The 16901-nt window shown below is 38.9% G+C and overlaps 1 protein-coding gene across 5 annotated transcripts in view; it reads right to left on the minus strand.

Moving 5' to 3' along the window:
• Positions 1–1148: 1148 nt before the first annotated feature.
• The window catches only part of SELP (selectin P), a 35900-nt gene continuing 20147 nt past the window's right edge, over positions 1149–16901 (minus strand). For 2 of the 5 annotated variants that reach the window (XM_027868620.1, XM_027868616.1), the window contains exons 9-16: positions 15821–16006; positions 9766–9951; positions 8940–9125; positions 7185–7370; positions 4892–5011; positions 3300–3330; positions 2824–2879; positions 1149–1866 (exon numbers count right to left, since the gene is read on the minus strand). In XM_027868620.1, the coding sequence (XP_027724421.1) occupies positions 2825–2879; positions 3300–3330; positions 4892–5011; positions 7185–7370; positions 8940–9125; positions 9766–9951; positions 15821–16006 (950 nt within the window). In that variant the 3' untranslated portion in view covers positions 1149–1866; position 2824. The other 3 variants (XM_027868618.1, XM_027868617.1, XM_027868619.1) reach the window with 3 other exon arrangements.

Consider the following 16901-nt stretch of genomic DNA (forward strand, 5'->3'; position numbering starts at 1 on the left):
GCAGAGGTGTCGAAACACGCCCAGGCTCGCATCACTCCTGAGTATGGCCCAAACAAGATTAAAATGTAATTGGGAAACATTTAACAAAATAAACAATAATACAATAAAACACAGGTAATATTAATATGTAGTCTTCTACCTCAACATGTGGCCTGCAGGGATTCTTATGTATGGTTTCGTGGTCCCCGTTTCTATTTGGATTTGACACCACTCAACTAGATGACCTCTAAGCTCCTTTCTGATTGTGAATCTTTGTTCCTCACTTAAGTTTGCCTTGACCCCATAGCACTCGTCTTCCATCACTCCTTCAGCATGCACATTTATGTCCTGCATCCTCTTTAATGGTCTATATGTCTCATCTCCCTGGCTAGACTACGAGACCACAAAGGTCAGGGACTTGTACAAGTTTGTATTCCTACCCCCACTCCCCCCAGGGCCTGGCCCAGCCCTAGAATATGTAGTAGCTACTCAATCATTGCTTATTGAATCAAATGACTTCTCTTGATTGACAAGATTGTTCCCATCTGGGCAGTCTACCCTCACCCTTGTCCCCAGTGCCTGGCAATAACTAACTTTGGAAGAAATCTGAATTGGCCTGTGCATGGAACTGATAATCTAAGGAAGCTACTTCTCTGAATTTTGTGTCCTTTGAGCTCAGTATTAAACATCAAGTAGGTATCTAATCAATACTTAATAAATTAAATATATAGGTAGCTAGGTATGTAATAAATACTTATTAGATAGATTAGTTATATCGATAGATAAGTATGTAATAGGTATGAAATAAATATTTAATAGATTAAATATGTAGATAGGTTTGTAATAGATATATAATAAATATGTATTAGATTAGATATGTAGATAGATAAGTATGTAATAAATATTTATTAGATATATTAGATATATAGATAGGTATGTACTATTAGATATGTAATAAATACTTAATAGATTAGATAGGTACATAGATATGTAATAAAGACTTAATAGATTAGTTATATAGATAGACATGTATGTTATAAATACTTATTAGATAGATTAGATATGTAGATAGGTATGTAATACATACTTATTAGATAGATAAGATATGTAGATAGATAGGTCTGTAATAAATATTTCATAGATTAATTAAAGAACTGTTACAAATTGGGTCTGCTGCACTCAAATAGTAACTTTAATGACAAAAGGAGGGATGTGTGTAGACCGTGCATCGTTAAATAAGTCAGCAGAAGGTTATATAATTTGAATTTTAATCCTTGGATGGGCTGGTGTGGGGAGGGAAGGAGGGGAATATCAGTGAAGGGTGGGCAGACGAAGGCTTTTCTGTTGACTCCATATCTTCTTCCACCATCTGGCGCCACCGAGAGGCCTCAACATCAGGTGTCAAAAGCCTCTCTAAGAGGGAAAGGCTGGAGACAGAAGAGCATTCATTACATATGCAAGGTGTGTCTCCAAGTCCAGATCCTCCTCTTTGTTTCTGAAGTTGATTCCTTAACTCTCTCAATTTTCTCACTCCAACATGTGGTACCCATTGTAGTCTGATTTTTCTAGCTGCTCCCAGTTCCCAAACCTTTTGGATAGCACTGACATTTCAGACGGTGATGCCTGGGGTGGAAAAAGGTACAGCTCCTTTGGTAACTTCTGGTCCTGGCTATAGCTGCTTTGCTGTGGAGAAGGATTGTGGATAGGTGGGATGGAAGGGGCAACCCTACTGAACCAGCAGCAGAGGAAACCTAGAGGAAACCAATGTCTTTTATTTACAGAACACTGCAGATGGTAAGCTGCAGCAAATGTCAAGTCTGGCAGGAACAGGCATATTCAGAAATGGGATCCTGTGAAAGTTGACGGTGCTGCTGTGGAAGAGCAGGTCTGTGAAAACGAGAGAGAACTGTCTTCAATCCTCCAAACCTTAACGACATAACTAGCTTCTCTTCCTTGAGCCTTTGGTCCTATTAGCCAGAGTAGCAAGCTTAAGAAGAGTCAGTGGAAACCTACAATTGGTAGCCGTGAACTTTCAATTACCATGCTGGAATAATTAGTTGATTAAGTTCCAATTCATTGAATTATCACCCTCCCACCTCTAGCCATTCCAACCTGCTCAATACTGACTCAACAGAGCATCTCAGCTTTGCCTAACAGCACCCAGTAGGAGGAATGCAACTTACAGTGAAATTCTTTGTCTTTACAACTAGATCTCTGATTTCATCAGAAGAAAGAGATTCTTTGAGAGAAGCTTCCTCTCCTGCTATAGAGCAACCTGTTCTCTGCAATTTATAGCCTGAGATGATTGCTTGGGGCACAGAAGTTGTGACTTGCCTAGGGTCACACAGCCATTATGTATCAGAGAAGAGATTTTTACTAGCAAAATTATTTATGCATCTCAATTATTTCTATTGTGGAAATTAGTGTGATCCTTAGCTTTGGATCTAAGTCATAGCAGATTCAGAGTTGGAAGGGACCTTAGAGGTCATCTGAACAAACGCCTTCATTAAACTGAGGCCCACAGATATTAAGTGACTTTCCCAAGGTCACACAAATAATAATAATAATAATAACAACTCATTTGTATAGTGCTTTAAGATTTACAAAGTATTTTCAGGTAAACTGTCCAAGTATTATTATCCTTGTTTTCCATTGAGACTCTGAAGTTATAACTTGTTCATTGATGATGGGTCCACTGTACCCCAACTATCCAGTTTCTATCATTGGCTCTATCTCCAGCCAAAATTCAATTTATGACCATTTCATAAAAGTTCCAAAGTCATAATTCATAACCCTCTCTCCCCCTTCTTTTTCCCTCCAAAGTTATCACCACAGACCACTTACCTTAAGGAGCTGGGTCAAAAGCCACATTGGTAAAAACTCCAGGAGTTCCCATGACGCTGTAGAATGAAAACACAATGGTATTGGAATAAGAATGGAAGCTCTTTTCACTGGTCAGTTATTGTAGTGTTTATTTTTCAAACACATCCAGCAGGGACACATGATTTAATGAAAGACCTCAGTCTTCCCCCTTCCTTTACTTAATTTCATTTTTGAAAGTAAGATGCATGTCCATCAAAGGACACTGTTGGGTTTTTTCACAGGATCTTACAATAGTTCTAAATTATGCCACATGAATCTTTAATAATTTAGCCCTCTATTGAGTTTCTGGCAACCTTACCCTTCAACCCCACTTGGGTAAATAGTCTTTATAAACACTACAGCTTTGGTATCTGTCATTTAAAAGGAACCATGTATTTTAGGACTTGTAATTCATATATGACATAGTCTGTTAATTAACAAAAATATTTCCACCTTACCTTTGAGGGCTCAGGGGCCTTTTTCCATCATCTGATAATAGGAGGTGAGAAGATATAAAGAGTTGGTTTAAAAGAAAAGGAAGGTACAAAAGGAAAAAAAAAAAAGACCATCAATAAAAGGTATGATATGGGAAAAACAGCAAGGTGACTTCCAAAATGGTAAGATAAGGGAATGGCATGTTGGATAGTTGTAGTCAGAAAACCTAGGCTCCAATCTCTGCTGTCTCATAAGCTGCAAGATATTGAGAGGCTCACCGTCTTTTTGAACTTTGGTTTCTTTATCTATAAAATGGGGTATTGGGCCAAATTGGAAAAGTCCTAGGTAAGTGCCTATGGTTTTTTCCCCCAAGTAACCAAGAAATGGAGCTAAATCAGACAGGAGGTATTAGTCAGGAATTTAAGTATTACTTCCTTAAGTCATTTGAATGACACACTAATCATAATGCCCTATAGTAGGGATATGGGCTCTCTTCTCCCACACTCAACCACCCGTTTGTTGTTAGTTACTTTCCACAAAGAACAGGGAAGACAACATGACTGGAGTCAGAAGGCATGAGTTTAAATTTTGCTTCTTTCTTATTTCAACTTGGGCAAGTCACTTCACTTCCTAGGTTTTAGTTTCCTGACCTATAAAACGAGGGGATTAGACTGCATGGCCTCTGGAGTCTTTCATGTTCTGGTTCTAGAATCCTTTGGTCACTGTTAACTTTGAGCTGTCAAGTAATTAGAGAGCTGAGCCCTTAAATGGTTAAGGCTTTTCCCCACAGAACTGACGTTGTTCTCCCCCTGCCGCTCTCAGATCAGGGTTGATTTTTGTAATAATCCTTCTTCTGCAAAATGCCTTCTCTGGTCCTGCCCTTCACCATCCTCCATCTCATTCCCTCTGAGATGATTTCCCATTTATAGTTTATATCTTGTATATACATAGTTATTTGCACATTGTCATCCCCATTAAAATGTGAGTTTTAGAGGGCAGGGACCCTGTTTTTGCTTTTCTTTGCATTCTTCGTGCCCAGCACAATGCCCAGCACATTTGTTCAATTTTTTTCAGTCACATCTGACTTTTCATGATCCCATTTGGGGTCTTCTTGGCAAAGATATTGGAGTGCTTTGCCATTTCCTTCTCCAGCTCATTTTACAGATGAGGAAACTGAGGCAAACAGCCTTAAGTGACTTGCCTAGGGTCACACAGCTAGGAAGTGTCTGAGGCTGGATTTGAACTCGAGTCCTCCTGACTCCAGGGCTGGCACTCTATCCTCTGTGCCACCTAGCTGCCTCAGCACACAATAAGCGCTCAATCAATGCTTATCAAATGTTGACTAGCTGATAACTGCTCTATTAAATATATCCCTCTTACTTGGGTTATGCCTACCCTCAGGGTCAACAGAAGTAAAGTTCTCTAATCCTCTTTGCCCAGAAGAACCATATACCATATCCCTGCTCACTCTGGCCCATGGGATGGATATGCTACCACTTAAGCTGATCTCAACTTTGTTTCCATGTAGACAACCTCACCATGAACTACCATGATTAGAGGTTTCCCCAAATACCTTACAACAGACAGAAAAAAGAGCTTATCTTTTCTCCCTTACCTTTTTGTCTGAAACGTTTCCTTAGAAGAGCCAAGATTGAACCACCTATTACAAGACTTGATGCAGATGCAACGGCTCCTCCAAAGTAAGTCAGAGCTTCCTGGATGGACAAGGGGTTCGCTGCAATAAATCCCACCCATGCATGTTAGTACCAGAATCTTCAACCATCCACCCAAAAGGATCCCCAAGATTCTACAAAGCACTATGAAATTGTGCCAACTTGCAGAAGTCAGTATTTTTATTCATCAAAGGTCCTGATGTTGTTGAGAGTGAAGCAAATGGAAGAATGCAAAGCCGGAGATGGATGTCACAAAAAAAATAATGGGAATAGGGAGTAACTTTATTAATAGTGAATTCTTAAGTGAGTTGGGTAAGGACTCAATGAAAGGAATGACACAGTGCACACTAGACATGAATACTCAAATACACAAATAGATCTGCGATCTCATCAATTATGGAGCTCCTTCCAATGGGGAAGATGACAACCTATCTAATGTTTTCCTATCCTGTGTAATTTTCAACTCTGTCTTTCCCAAAGCTTCCTACAAGGGGGATCTACCCAGCAAAAAAGGTAGAGGCCTTTCTTGTTCTCTTCCAATACCTTTGGAATGGGTTATATGTGAGGAGCCAAAGTCTGCCATAATATCTGAGAGTAAACTGAAATATTGGAAAACAGATAAATAATGGATATCCATATCTTTTTTGAGAGGTGATATATTGGATAATGAGAGTCATTATAGTATAATCAATCAACAAAAAAGCATTTATTAAGTGCCTACTATATGTCTGGCTTTGTGCTGGAAGGAATGATGGCCTTGGACTCAGGAAGACCTTACTGTCTGTGGTGTGAGCAGTTCATTTAAACTTTCTTAATGTCAAGAAACTCTTCAAGATCATCTACTAAATTATAGATTGGTTGTAATCTGCATGAGGGAAGGGAGTTTCCACACAGACAAATCAAGTTGACAAGCATTTGTTAAGCACTGACTGTATACTAGGTAGTATGCTAAGTATGGGAGATACAAGGAAAGGAAAAAAAAACAGTCCGTCCTCAAGGAATTCACAATCTAATGGAAGATACAGTATAGAGCAATTATGTACAAACAAGATATCAGCAGGGTAAAAAGGAAATAATCACAGAACATGGGCATTAGCATTATGGGGGAATGAGAAAAGCTTCTTGACAAAGATGATTTGAAGGAAGCCAGAGAAGACAGGGGGCATAAATGAAGGAGAGAAATAAAACATAGAGGTCACACAATAAAAACATAAAGTCAAGAGATGGTGCACCCTGTGCAAAGAATAAGAAAGATGCCAGTGTCACTACATTGCAGGGTATATGGAATGGATTAAGGTGTGAAAAGCTATAAAGGTAGAAGGGACCAGATTATGAAGAGCTTTAAAAGCCAAAAAGAGGATTTTATATTTGATTCTGGAGGGCATAGGGAACCACTGGAATTTATTGACTAGGAAGGTGATATGGTTAGACTTGTACTTTGGGAATATCAACTTGATGGCTGATGGAGAGTAGACTGGAGTGAGAAAAGGCCTGAGGCAGGCAGACCCACTGACAGGCTATTGCAATGGTCTGGGCATGAGGAGATGAAGGCCTGGCCCTGGATGGTGGCAGAGTAAGGGGAGAGAAGGAGACGTATAAAGGGGGTGTTGTGAAGATAAAAGCCACAGGACTTGGCAATAGCTTGGCCGTGTGGGGTGAGAGTGAAGAGTTGAGGATGACACTGAGATAATGCACCTGGAGAAATGGGAGGATGGTTTGACAGAATAAGGAAATTAGGAAAAGTGGAGGATTTAGAGGGGAAGCTAATGAGTGAAATTTTGGACACGTTGAGCTTAAGAGATCTACAGGAATATAGTTCAAGATGTTCAATAGTCAGTTGGAGATGTGAAAGTGCAGGATTGAAAATCCAAACTCTTGGGTAATATTACCTCATGAATCGAAAATCTGATATCTAAATGAGATGAATCCAAACTTTTAAATGCCCACAATTTCCTGGGCTAGGTTAAACAGCAGGTTACAAGTGAGTAAGATGGATTCATTTAATGAAACGGAAAGTTAAAAAATGAGTAGTAATTGGTTGGCAAAGCTGTTAAATTTAAACTCCATCTCTTCATGTTTGAAGCAAAAAACATTGTTCCCTCCAAGGTGAAAGAAATTTCATGAAAACATGGAGCAAGGTCCAGAGGGAGTCCTGTTAGAAAGAGCCATAGAAGCAGCACTGATTCTATGGCCTGCTACATTAAGGTGGTATTTTGACCCATTAGATTAATATACCTTGGCAGGTTGGCATCTTTTTTGACCAGTTGCCTTCTGATTGGCACTTTATTTCTGGGGAGCTGTTCAACACTTGACCCTCAGGGCAATAGAAGATGCACGTGGACTCATAACTGAACTTTCCCAAGGGGTGAGAGCAATTCATCAGCATTGGTTTATGAGGAGTCAGTTCTGGACATTTGACAACTGCAGAGAAAATGTGGGGGGGGAAAGTGAAACTAAGAAAAAAATCAGCATCACTTCATTTCTATTCTGGATAAATGTATATGACGGTAATAAGCAGTATTAATAAAATATACTTGCCCTTAGAGAAAGCATTCTTTTATTCAGATATAAACATGAAGTTTATTTGTGAAGGCAGCATGTGGCTAGAGGGCCAGCCTTGAAATCAGGGAGACTTTGGTTCAAGTCTCTACCTCTATAAATTTATACTATACTAATACTGTATTTCCATGGGTGAGTTGTTTAACCTCTCAGTGCAACTCTCTAAGATGAAATTATAAACAAATGGCCAGATTGCATCTGTGGACAGGAGTTTTCACATCCAGAGTTCCTGACACTTATGAAATCACAGGTCTGGACTATTATCACCAACAATCCATAAAGTAGGACAGAAGTCAGACTGAGTTACCAACCTCTATAAAGTTCCTCCCACTCAAAACCTCACCAACCCTTCTAACTTTATACATGGCAAAAGATACCATGGTATTCAGAGAATCAGTGCTGGGGATACAGAAGTATTCAAATACAGTTTGGTGGTTGATAATACCTAGAAACAAGATTTGATCAATTTTCAATTGGTTAACTAATTCTATTACATGTTTTCTTCCCTCCATGAATCCCTTGCCCTCTTGTCCTATCCCTGGTAATGCCTTGCCAAAGCCCAGCTCTGCATTAATTTCACCATCTGCCTTCTTTGACCCTCTTTGCATTCTGTTACAAAATGTAATAGTATTTCATTTTTCCCCAGTTACATGTCAAGAAAATTTTACAAAATCTTCAAAGAGGGTGAACCCATTACTTCTTGAGAAAAGCCATTATACTTTGGGATAGCTCTAATTGACAGTTTCTTTCCTTTGAATCAAGTTTATTTTCTTCTCTTTGCAACATCTATTCTTTATCCTAAGGTCTAACTCTGGGGCCACATAAAACAGGTCTAATCTTTACACATGACAATTTCTCACACACTTAATGACAGTTATTACCTTTCTTCTCCCCCCCAAATCTTCTCTAGGCAAAACATTGCTGATTCTTTTAACCAGTCCTCCTATTATACAAACCTGAACCCTATTCACCAGTTTGACTTCTGATATCCTCATTCAATTGAAGCTAATCTCTTCCAAATTATCAATGATCTTTTAACCACCAAACCTGATGGACTTTTCTCAGCCCTCATCTCTCTTGACATACTTGCTTCGCTTAACACTATTGCCTCTCTATCTGAATGCTTTCTTTTCTTTGTTTTGTTTTGGTGACGCTATTCTTTCCTAGTCCTACTTTACCTGTGTGATCACTCTTCAGTTTCCTTTGCTGATTCATCCTCTACAATATGCCCTTCTCATTTGCGGTGTTCCTTAAGGTTCTGTTCTAGTCCCTCTTCTCCCTCAATACTCTCCCTTGTTAACCTCATCAGCTTCCATGGGTTTAACTATCATCTCAAAGCAAAGGCATCACCGTATTTCCAATCTCCCAAGTTCATTATCCTAGACTCTTTACTCCCCTTCACTCATTTATTCAGGTTTAGCCACACTTTACCTTCACAAGTTGGAGGAGGTGCTGTCCACCGGCCAGATGTTAAGCATTGCACACTGTCAGATCCCTTCAGCACAAAGCCCTTGTCACAGGTAAAATGGCAGATAGAGCTGTCCTTGGAGTCTCCCTGGTTGTAGGAACACTCCCGACTCCCCCACTCTGGGTCATCTAATACTGGGCACTTAATGGCTAGAATATCAAAATAGAAGGTTCACAAGTCATGGACCTATTATGAAAGCCGTTTTGCTGAACTAGCTCCCTAAGAACTCATGTTAATCTTCAATCTGACTGGCACCCTTTCCCTTCCAAAAGTGAACATTGCCAAACTATGATTCCCATTCCACCTAGCCCAGTGGCAACACTACTGCATGTAATGAGGCAGTATAAAGAGTGCTGGCCTGCAAGATAGTAGGTCTGATTCCTGGTCTTCCACTTGTTGTGGACAAGTCATCTCAACCCCTCTGAACCTCAGTTTTATCCTCTGTAAAATGGACACAATATGATGGAACTTTACTTGTACGTAGATCTGGTGAGAGTATTTCAGTTGTTCAGTTGTTTTTCAGTTGTGTCTGACTTTTCATGACCTCATTTGAGGTTTTCTTGGCAAAGATACTGGAGCGGTTTGCCATTTCCTTCTCCAGGTCATTTTACAGATGAGGAAACTGAGGCAAACAGGGATAAATGATTTGCCCAGTGTCACACAGCTAGTAAATGTCTGATTTGAATTCAGGAAGATGAGTCTTTCTGACTACCCCTAGCTACCCTTGGTGAGAGTATAGCATTTCATAAACCATAAATTATTATACAATTGTGAACATTGATAATTTACCTTTACAATATGGAGGGGGGGTTGTCCAGGATCCAGAAGCTGTACACTTGACTGTCTGGGCACCCATTAGCATAAGTCCTCTCTTACAGGAGAAGTCACAGGTGGAGTTATATCCCAAGTTTCCATGTGCCCCAGAACATTGGAGCATCCCCTGGGGTGGGGCAATTAATGGTGGACATTTGATTGCTGGAACATAAAACAAAATTTCTTGAGATTAGCTCACAAAAGAAACTTTTTTATTGCATTCCTTATCACAACGAACTATATCATGCACAGAGCTAAAGACTTTTTCTAATTGGTAAGAGCTGTTAGCTAAGGCAATGATCAGTTAGGCTAAGTGGAAGATAGTTCTTTACCTGAGTCATTTAAATTTAGACAGTGCAAAGCATTAGAAAATGTAGCAAAAAAATGGTCAAAATTCTGGTCTAGGAATAGATTAACAAATGACTCTGCTAATAATAATCATTGTAATCATCAACATTTTAGTAATTCAGAAGTCCAAATTTCATTAACTTCTCCATGTTAGAGTAAATAACTGGTCTTCATCTGTAATCTCATGGATTTTGCAAAGGTTAATGCAGAAGGGGAAGCAGGAAGAGCTAATGAGCTGAAGGGAGTTGGGCCAGCCTAGGTAATGTGATACTTAGTTTAATACTCCTTGTTCCCATGAAGCTCTTGAGTATGACCAATTGAATGAACACTCTCTCTCTCTCTCTCTCTCCCTCTCCCTCTCCCTCCCTCCCTTCCTGTCTCTCCTTCTCCCTCTCCCTTCCCACCCCATGTCCATTTCCCAGCATGGTCTATTTGAAGCTCAAAGTCCAGACTTTGTAACCTGATTGTGGATTTCTGGTTTTGACCTTATTTTTAATACTGACATTCTTTCCCACTGTCTCTTATCTGTTAACCTTTGCTTGTTCCCTTTTCTGTGGGTTCCTGAAACTTATTCCATCACACAGCCTTTACTTATTATGGCCTTCTTTGTGTCAGACACCAAGCTAGGCACTGGGAATATAAAGACAAGAATGAAACCATCCCTCCTTTCAAGAAGTTCCCATATTATAGACAGAAACAATTTGTATGCTTAGAAGTATATGCAGAATAAATTCAAGTTTATTTCAGAGAGGGCATGTTCCTGGTCTCCCATCTGTGCTAGGACTTCTCTGCTATCATTTCCTACTTCTGAAAAGGGGAAGGATTCAATCAGCTCCACAGACCCTTTCAGGGCTGGTCCTTCCTTGACTGTTCCCAGAGAGAAGAGTTGCATTTATTAAGTGCCTACTATGTACTAGGCACTGTGCTAAGTGATTTATAAATCTCTCATTTGCTCTCATTCGATTTTGAACAGAATAGATAATACTGGTTTAAATCAGATTCTTATTATCACTTAAAAACTTTTAACAGTAAACATCCAAGAAAGAACAAGAAGAGATGGGTATCTATCACTCCCCTCATCCTTCCCCACATAGACTAAAATGGCTCCTTATCACATGGATGGATTTCATTATACCATAAAGCCACAGGTCAATTCTTAGAGAATATGGGTTGATAGGAGTTATCTCTCTATGGATCCAATGTTATAGATACCAGTTTCTGCAAACAAAAGCAATAGGATCCTCTCAATCAAAGGACCAGGAAAAAAGTGTCCAAACGTAAAAGGAAATTGTCATATCCATAACTTATTAGAATTATCTCCGTTATCATATTTAGACTACTATGAGAAAACAAATTTCCCTCTCCTGGATGGCACTTGACTTTAATGAAGGATACTTGGAGCAGGGATAGGGGTGGGGGCAATAAGGTCAAACACAGCTATACTTTGCTAGGGACTGTAGTTGGGGGAGACCATATCAAGCTGCTTATCCTTAAAGATGACCCTAGAGGAGATGGTATTTGTTAACCTAAGTGGTGACACACTCTTAAACCAGCAGAAAAAAAAAGCCAATAGTAAGGGAAGACGATCTTTCAAGATGGCAGATTTGAGGGGGGAGAGGCAATTTTGCTGTATTAAAATAAATCAGTTGGAAAAAGTAATTAATGGTTTTAAAACACACAGAGCACAAATATGACTGTCTCTATTTTTCATATGAGGAAACCACAGCTCAGAGAGACTAAGTCACTTGTCCAAGGTCACATAGCTGGCATATATTGAAAATAACACTTGAACCCATGTCCTTTTGACTCCAGATGCAGTGTGTTTTCCACTATGCAACACACCATGATGTTATTCATTGTTGGCTAACCAGCTTCCCCATTGTAAGCTAAACATGTCTTCAGCCAATGGATACATGGTCTCTCTAATCAGTTTCTGAAAAAGCCCTCCAACTTGCTACAATCTGCCAAAGGCTGCAACAACCCAAGATCACCTCCCTGCCACCAGAGGGCATTAGAGTAGAACCTCAATGGAAGACTCAAGCCAAGCCAGATCTGGGACTTCCACTAGCATCCCTGGTGACCTGCTGAACAGCTGCATTCTTCAGATAGAGGAAAGTAGTAAGTGTAAAGTCTTCTTTTCAACCCAATTTGCTCAGGACCTCCTTTGATAAATAGACAGGTCATTGACTGTCTAACATGGTAACCTTCATTTATATCTCCCCCAGATCATGAGTGATTATAAATTACGAGTTATTAAATTCTTGTGTGTGTCATGAACCACTTTTTTCAGTCTAGAAATTTCTAGGGACCTCTCCTCAGAATAATGTTTTTGAATGCAGAAAGTAAAAATACATAGGATTCAAAGGAAAAGAAAAAAGGAAAAAAAGAAAATTATATAACTGTTGTATATTTGGAGGGAATAGCAAGTTGTACATGGTAGATTTGCAGTTTCATGTGCAATAATCATTTTCATTATACTCTTTTATAGAAATGCTTGTTTTGTTCCCCAAATTGAAAATAAAATAAATTTCAAAAAAGAAATGCAATTATCCTAATATTTTAAAAAGAAAGTTCATGGACTCCAGATTAAGAACTGTGCTGTCTACAGGTACACAATTTTCAACTCAAGACTGAAAATTTCTCTCCTCTAGATGGCTATTTCTTCAATTTCCTCTTTCTTCTTTTTGTCCATTTCATTATAATTAATTTCATCAGAACAGTAAAATAAGAGGAAACCCCCAGGAGTTAGGGAATTTATAAAGGATAATGAAGAATGATGAGAGAATTTTGTCAGGTTACCTTTTGGAAAGGATTGCTGCATTAGTTAAATTCAGTTAAGACTCCATTATCTGAGAGCAATAATGAAACTTTGGCCTAATTTCTCATTGGAATGGATTATTTGTTACATTTAAAGGGGGAGGGATGGGCAGAATAAAGAATTTTTTTGCTTGTATTACTATAGTATTATGGTTACTAGACAGTAGAGGGCACTATTGTAATGCAATATGTAGGTTCCATGAATTGATTAATTATGTACAATCTGCATATAAAGAGAAGGCTGTGACACAGTTCTTGGGGAGCAGTCTTTTAGTTGTACTCAAAAATAGAATGATTGTTTTGTTCTAGGTAACTGGGTGGTATAATGGATAGAGTGTTGGATTTAGGGTCAGGATGACCTGAGTTTGAATACTGCTTCAGACACTAATTAGCTGTGTGACCCCCTGTTCTAATCACTTAAACTCTGTTTCCTCCTTTATAAAATGGTGAGGTTAGACTATTACTTTTAAAGATAGACTACTACTTTTAAAGTCTTTTAAAGTTAAACCTATGATCCTATAATCCACTCATGTTTTCTCAACTGCTTTTCAACTTAACTCAACTAACATTTATTAATGTTTGAGGCTCTAGGGACAAAAACAAAACAGTCCCTGGCCTCAAGGGGCTTATATTCTATTGGTGGGTTATGGTAGGTATACAGATACATGAATACAACAGGAAGGACTCTGGGTAGGAATTGAGCCTTGAAAAAAGCTAAGGATTGAATGTGAGAAGGAGGAAGGTGGAAAGTGCATTCTTGGCGTGGGTGACAACCTTTTGTGAAGTTGCTAGTATGGAATAATGGGTACAAAATGTGGCCAGATAAGATAATAAAACTAGAAATGATCAGAAATTTAAAAAAATTAAAACAGAAATGAATGTCCTTGGCTTTATTATCTGAACACCTACTAACAGTTCTGACTTTCAGATACAAAGATGAGGCACTGATTTGTTGTGCATTTTGAGTAGTCTTTCCAAGAAAAAATTTGTAAAAATGTATCTGTTCTTAGAATCATAGCATCTTAGAGTTGGAAGGGATCTCAGCAGTGAAAAGATCGCTGGATTTGGAGTCAAACAACCTGGGTTCAAATCCTGGTTCCACCACTTATTACCTGTGTGACTGTCGGCAAATTACTTAATCTCTTTGGGCCTCAGTTTTCTTGCCCGTAAAATGAAGGGAATGAACTCACTGACCTCTAAGCAGACTTCCAGCCCTAAATCTATGATAATCCTATGATTTAGTTGTGATTTTACTTGATCTACCGTCAGCTTCTTAGCCCTTAATCCATTCCACATACCCTACAATCTAGTGACGCTAGCCTCCTTGTTATTCCTTGCTTATGATTAGGAAACTGAGAAAAGCTACCCGGATCTTGTGATCATATGACAGTCCTCTGACGAAGAGATTTAAATAGCTACAGTCTGTTTAGAGACACTATATTTGCGACATTATGATAAATATATTTCTATCACTGCTTTAGAAATATTTTAAGGCATTTTTGAATTGTGCAGCTAGCTGGTGCAGTGGTTAGAGCATCAGGCTTGGAGTCCAGAAGACCTGAGTTCAAATCCAGTTTCAGTCACTAACTAGCTATGTGACACTGGCAAGTCACTTAACCCCTCTATACCTCAGTTTCCTCATCTATAAAATTGGGATAATAATTGCATCTTCCTTGCAGGATGGATTGTTGTGAGGATAAAGTGAGATATTTGTAAACTATATAAATCTTAATTATTATTATCATTGAAATGTCATTAGTCCACCCCAATGCCCAGGCCGAATATAACATTTGTTGTAAGTTTGTAAATTGGGTAATGAAAACTAATAGGAAGAAATGATTAAACCACAGATAAAGGCTAGAGAGATGGCCTCAGTCGGGAAGACCTGCCTTCCCAACTTCCTGCTGAAACATATGAGTTGGGAGACATATAACCCTGGGAGAGTTTCTTAACCTCTTACTGTCCCACTAATACTATAAATTGCAGAGTTACATACATTGGTAGAGGGAGTTTCCTCTCCAAGAACTTATTATTCTGATGAAATCACATCTGGTCCAAAATGGAGTGATGCCTCGTGAAAATGAGCTCAATGTCTCCGTCTGTAATTGAGGAGATTGTCCTAGATAACGTCAGAGGTATCTTTCATCTGTGAGTCTAATAGTCCTCTAGACAGATAACCAGCAAAACAGATATATTATCCACCCAGACAGCACAATGTGAGAATAGCTCAATAAAGAGTGAGAGAAATTCTGTCTCTCTTTATTGTCACTCCAGGAGGATTATCTCAAAACTTTTTTTATCCCCTTAAGAACTGTGGAAGCTTACTGGCTGCCAAATGAATGGTTCATGGAATTAATGAAGCCTAGAGTGTCCAGCAGAAGAATAGTAGGGAATCTGAAAGAAAATTGGCTTGTTGTTCATGGAAAGACCACTGGAAAAGAGGACTCGATGTCATAGTCATCTTCCAAAATGGCGGAAAACTATTCCTTCATTCCGGATTCTATGCATATGTGGAAGCTCAAATGATGAAAATAAAGTAATTTCAAGGATTCACCTAGTCTGTACTTGTCCCTGTAAATATGACATAATATATCTCCTTATTTCTGAAAGCTATCTAGAGAAATTTTCCAGGGGAAGATGTTCTTAGATTCTTAATACATTTACAGAAACACATCTTTGGGTTACTTCTTGCCTCCTAAATTAGGAATCTTGATAAGCTGATTCTGAAATGTCAACAACTGATCCAAAAGTAGTTGGCATAAGGCTCAGCAGAAAGCATGGAGTAGTTAAATGAAGTTATTATCTTTGTTCTTGGGTCTTATGATGACACATGAAAAAGAAACAAATAAGGACTAGGTCATCCTACCTTGACATGTTGGTGGGTCAGCTGTCCAGTGTCCAGAAATAGTACAGTGCAGTTTGTCTGATCCAATTAAAGAAAATCCCTCATTACAGCTAAATTGGCAAGTAGATTTGTAGCTGGAATCTCCAAAAGGATGGACACAGGTCATTGTTCCTTCCTCAGGTGTCAACAAAGGCTTGCATGTAATAGCTGCAGTGAGAAGTGGTAAAGCTTGAAAAACGTTTATTTCAGAACACAACAGCCTGTGAATTATTTTGTATTTATGCACTCAGGAGCTCTCCTTATCATCCCCCTCCCAGAGTTAGAAAGTAACTGACATTGGACATTTTCTGATGAGAATCTGATGGAGAAATGCAGCTATTGGGTCTGTGGACTCTTGGAAGTCTCATCATTTAAGAACTTAGCAAAACAAAAGCCAACAAAAAGCAAAAACAAAACAAAACAAAACAAAAAACCTAACCAAAGAAGGAAATCAGTAGACCCAACATGTAAGATGTGTGTGTATGTGTGTGTGTATATATATATGTGTGTGTGTGTGTGTGTGTGTGTATAAAATATATATATATATAGTGCCAAAAAGTCACTTTGTCCCAAATTCTTGATCTTTTGTTTGAATGTAAAATGTGTTTATTGTAAGTTGGCTCTCAACTAGACAACATCCATGCAAACTGAAAAGGGAAAGAAAAAAGTTCCCAGAAATATGTTTCCCAATGTATTATGTCTTTGTATTCTGACAGCAACAGTAGAGGTGCAAATAGGATGGGGAATGAAAGGGAAATCAGCATTAAGAAGAAAAAGTGACTCCTGACTCTGGGTAAGCAGCATCTCACCGGTTAGAACTGGACTATGCCCTCCTGTTCCCTCCACTAGTTTCCCACTTCTTTGTAAGTTAATGGGCTCAGGCCCCTTTCCATTGTCCAATCTAGTCCACCTTTGTAGAGTGTTCATAGCACATGGAGCCAGGGAAAGAAATGAAGACAAAGAGGTTAAGGGACAGATCAGCCAGAGTGAAACACAAAATTACAGCTGGTAGGAAACAGGGCACAGGAAGTAGCAACAAATGGTAAACTCGGGTTGCACTGAG

The sequence above is a fragment of the Vombatus ursinus genome, unplaced genomic scaffold (assembly GCF_900497805.2).
Source record: "Vombatus ursinus unplaced genomic scaffold, bare-nosed wombat genome assembly UNPS02014789.1, whole genome shotgun sequence".
NCBI classification, from domain to species: Eukaryota; Metazoa; Chordata; class Mammalia; order Diprotodontia; family Vombatidae; genus Vombatus; species Vombatus ursinus.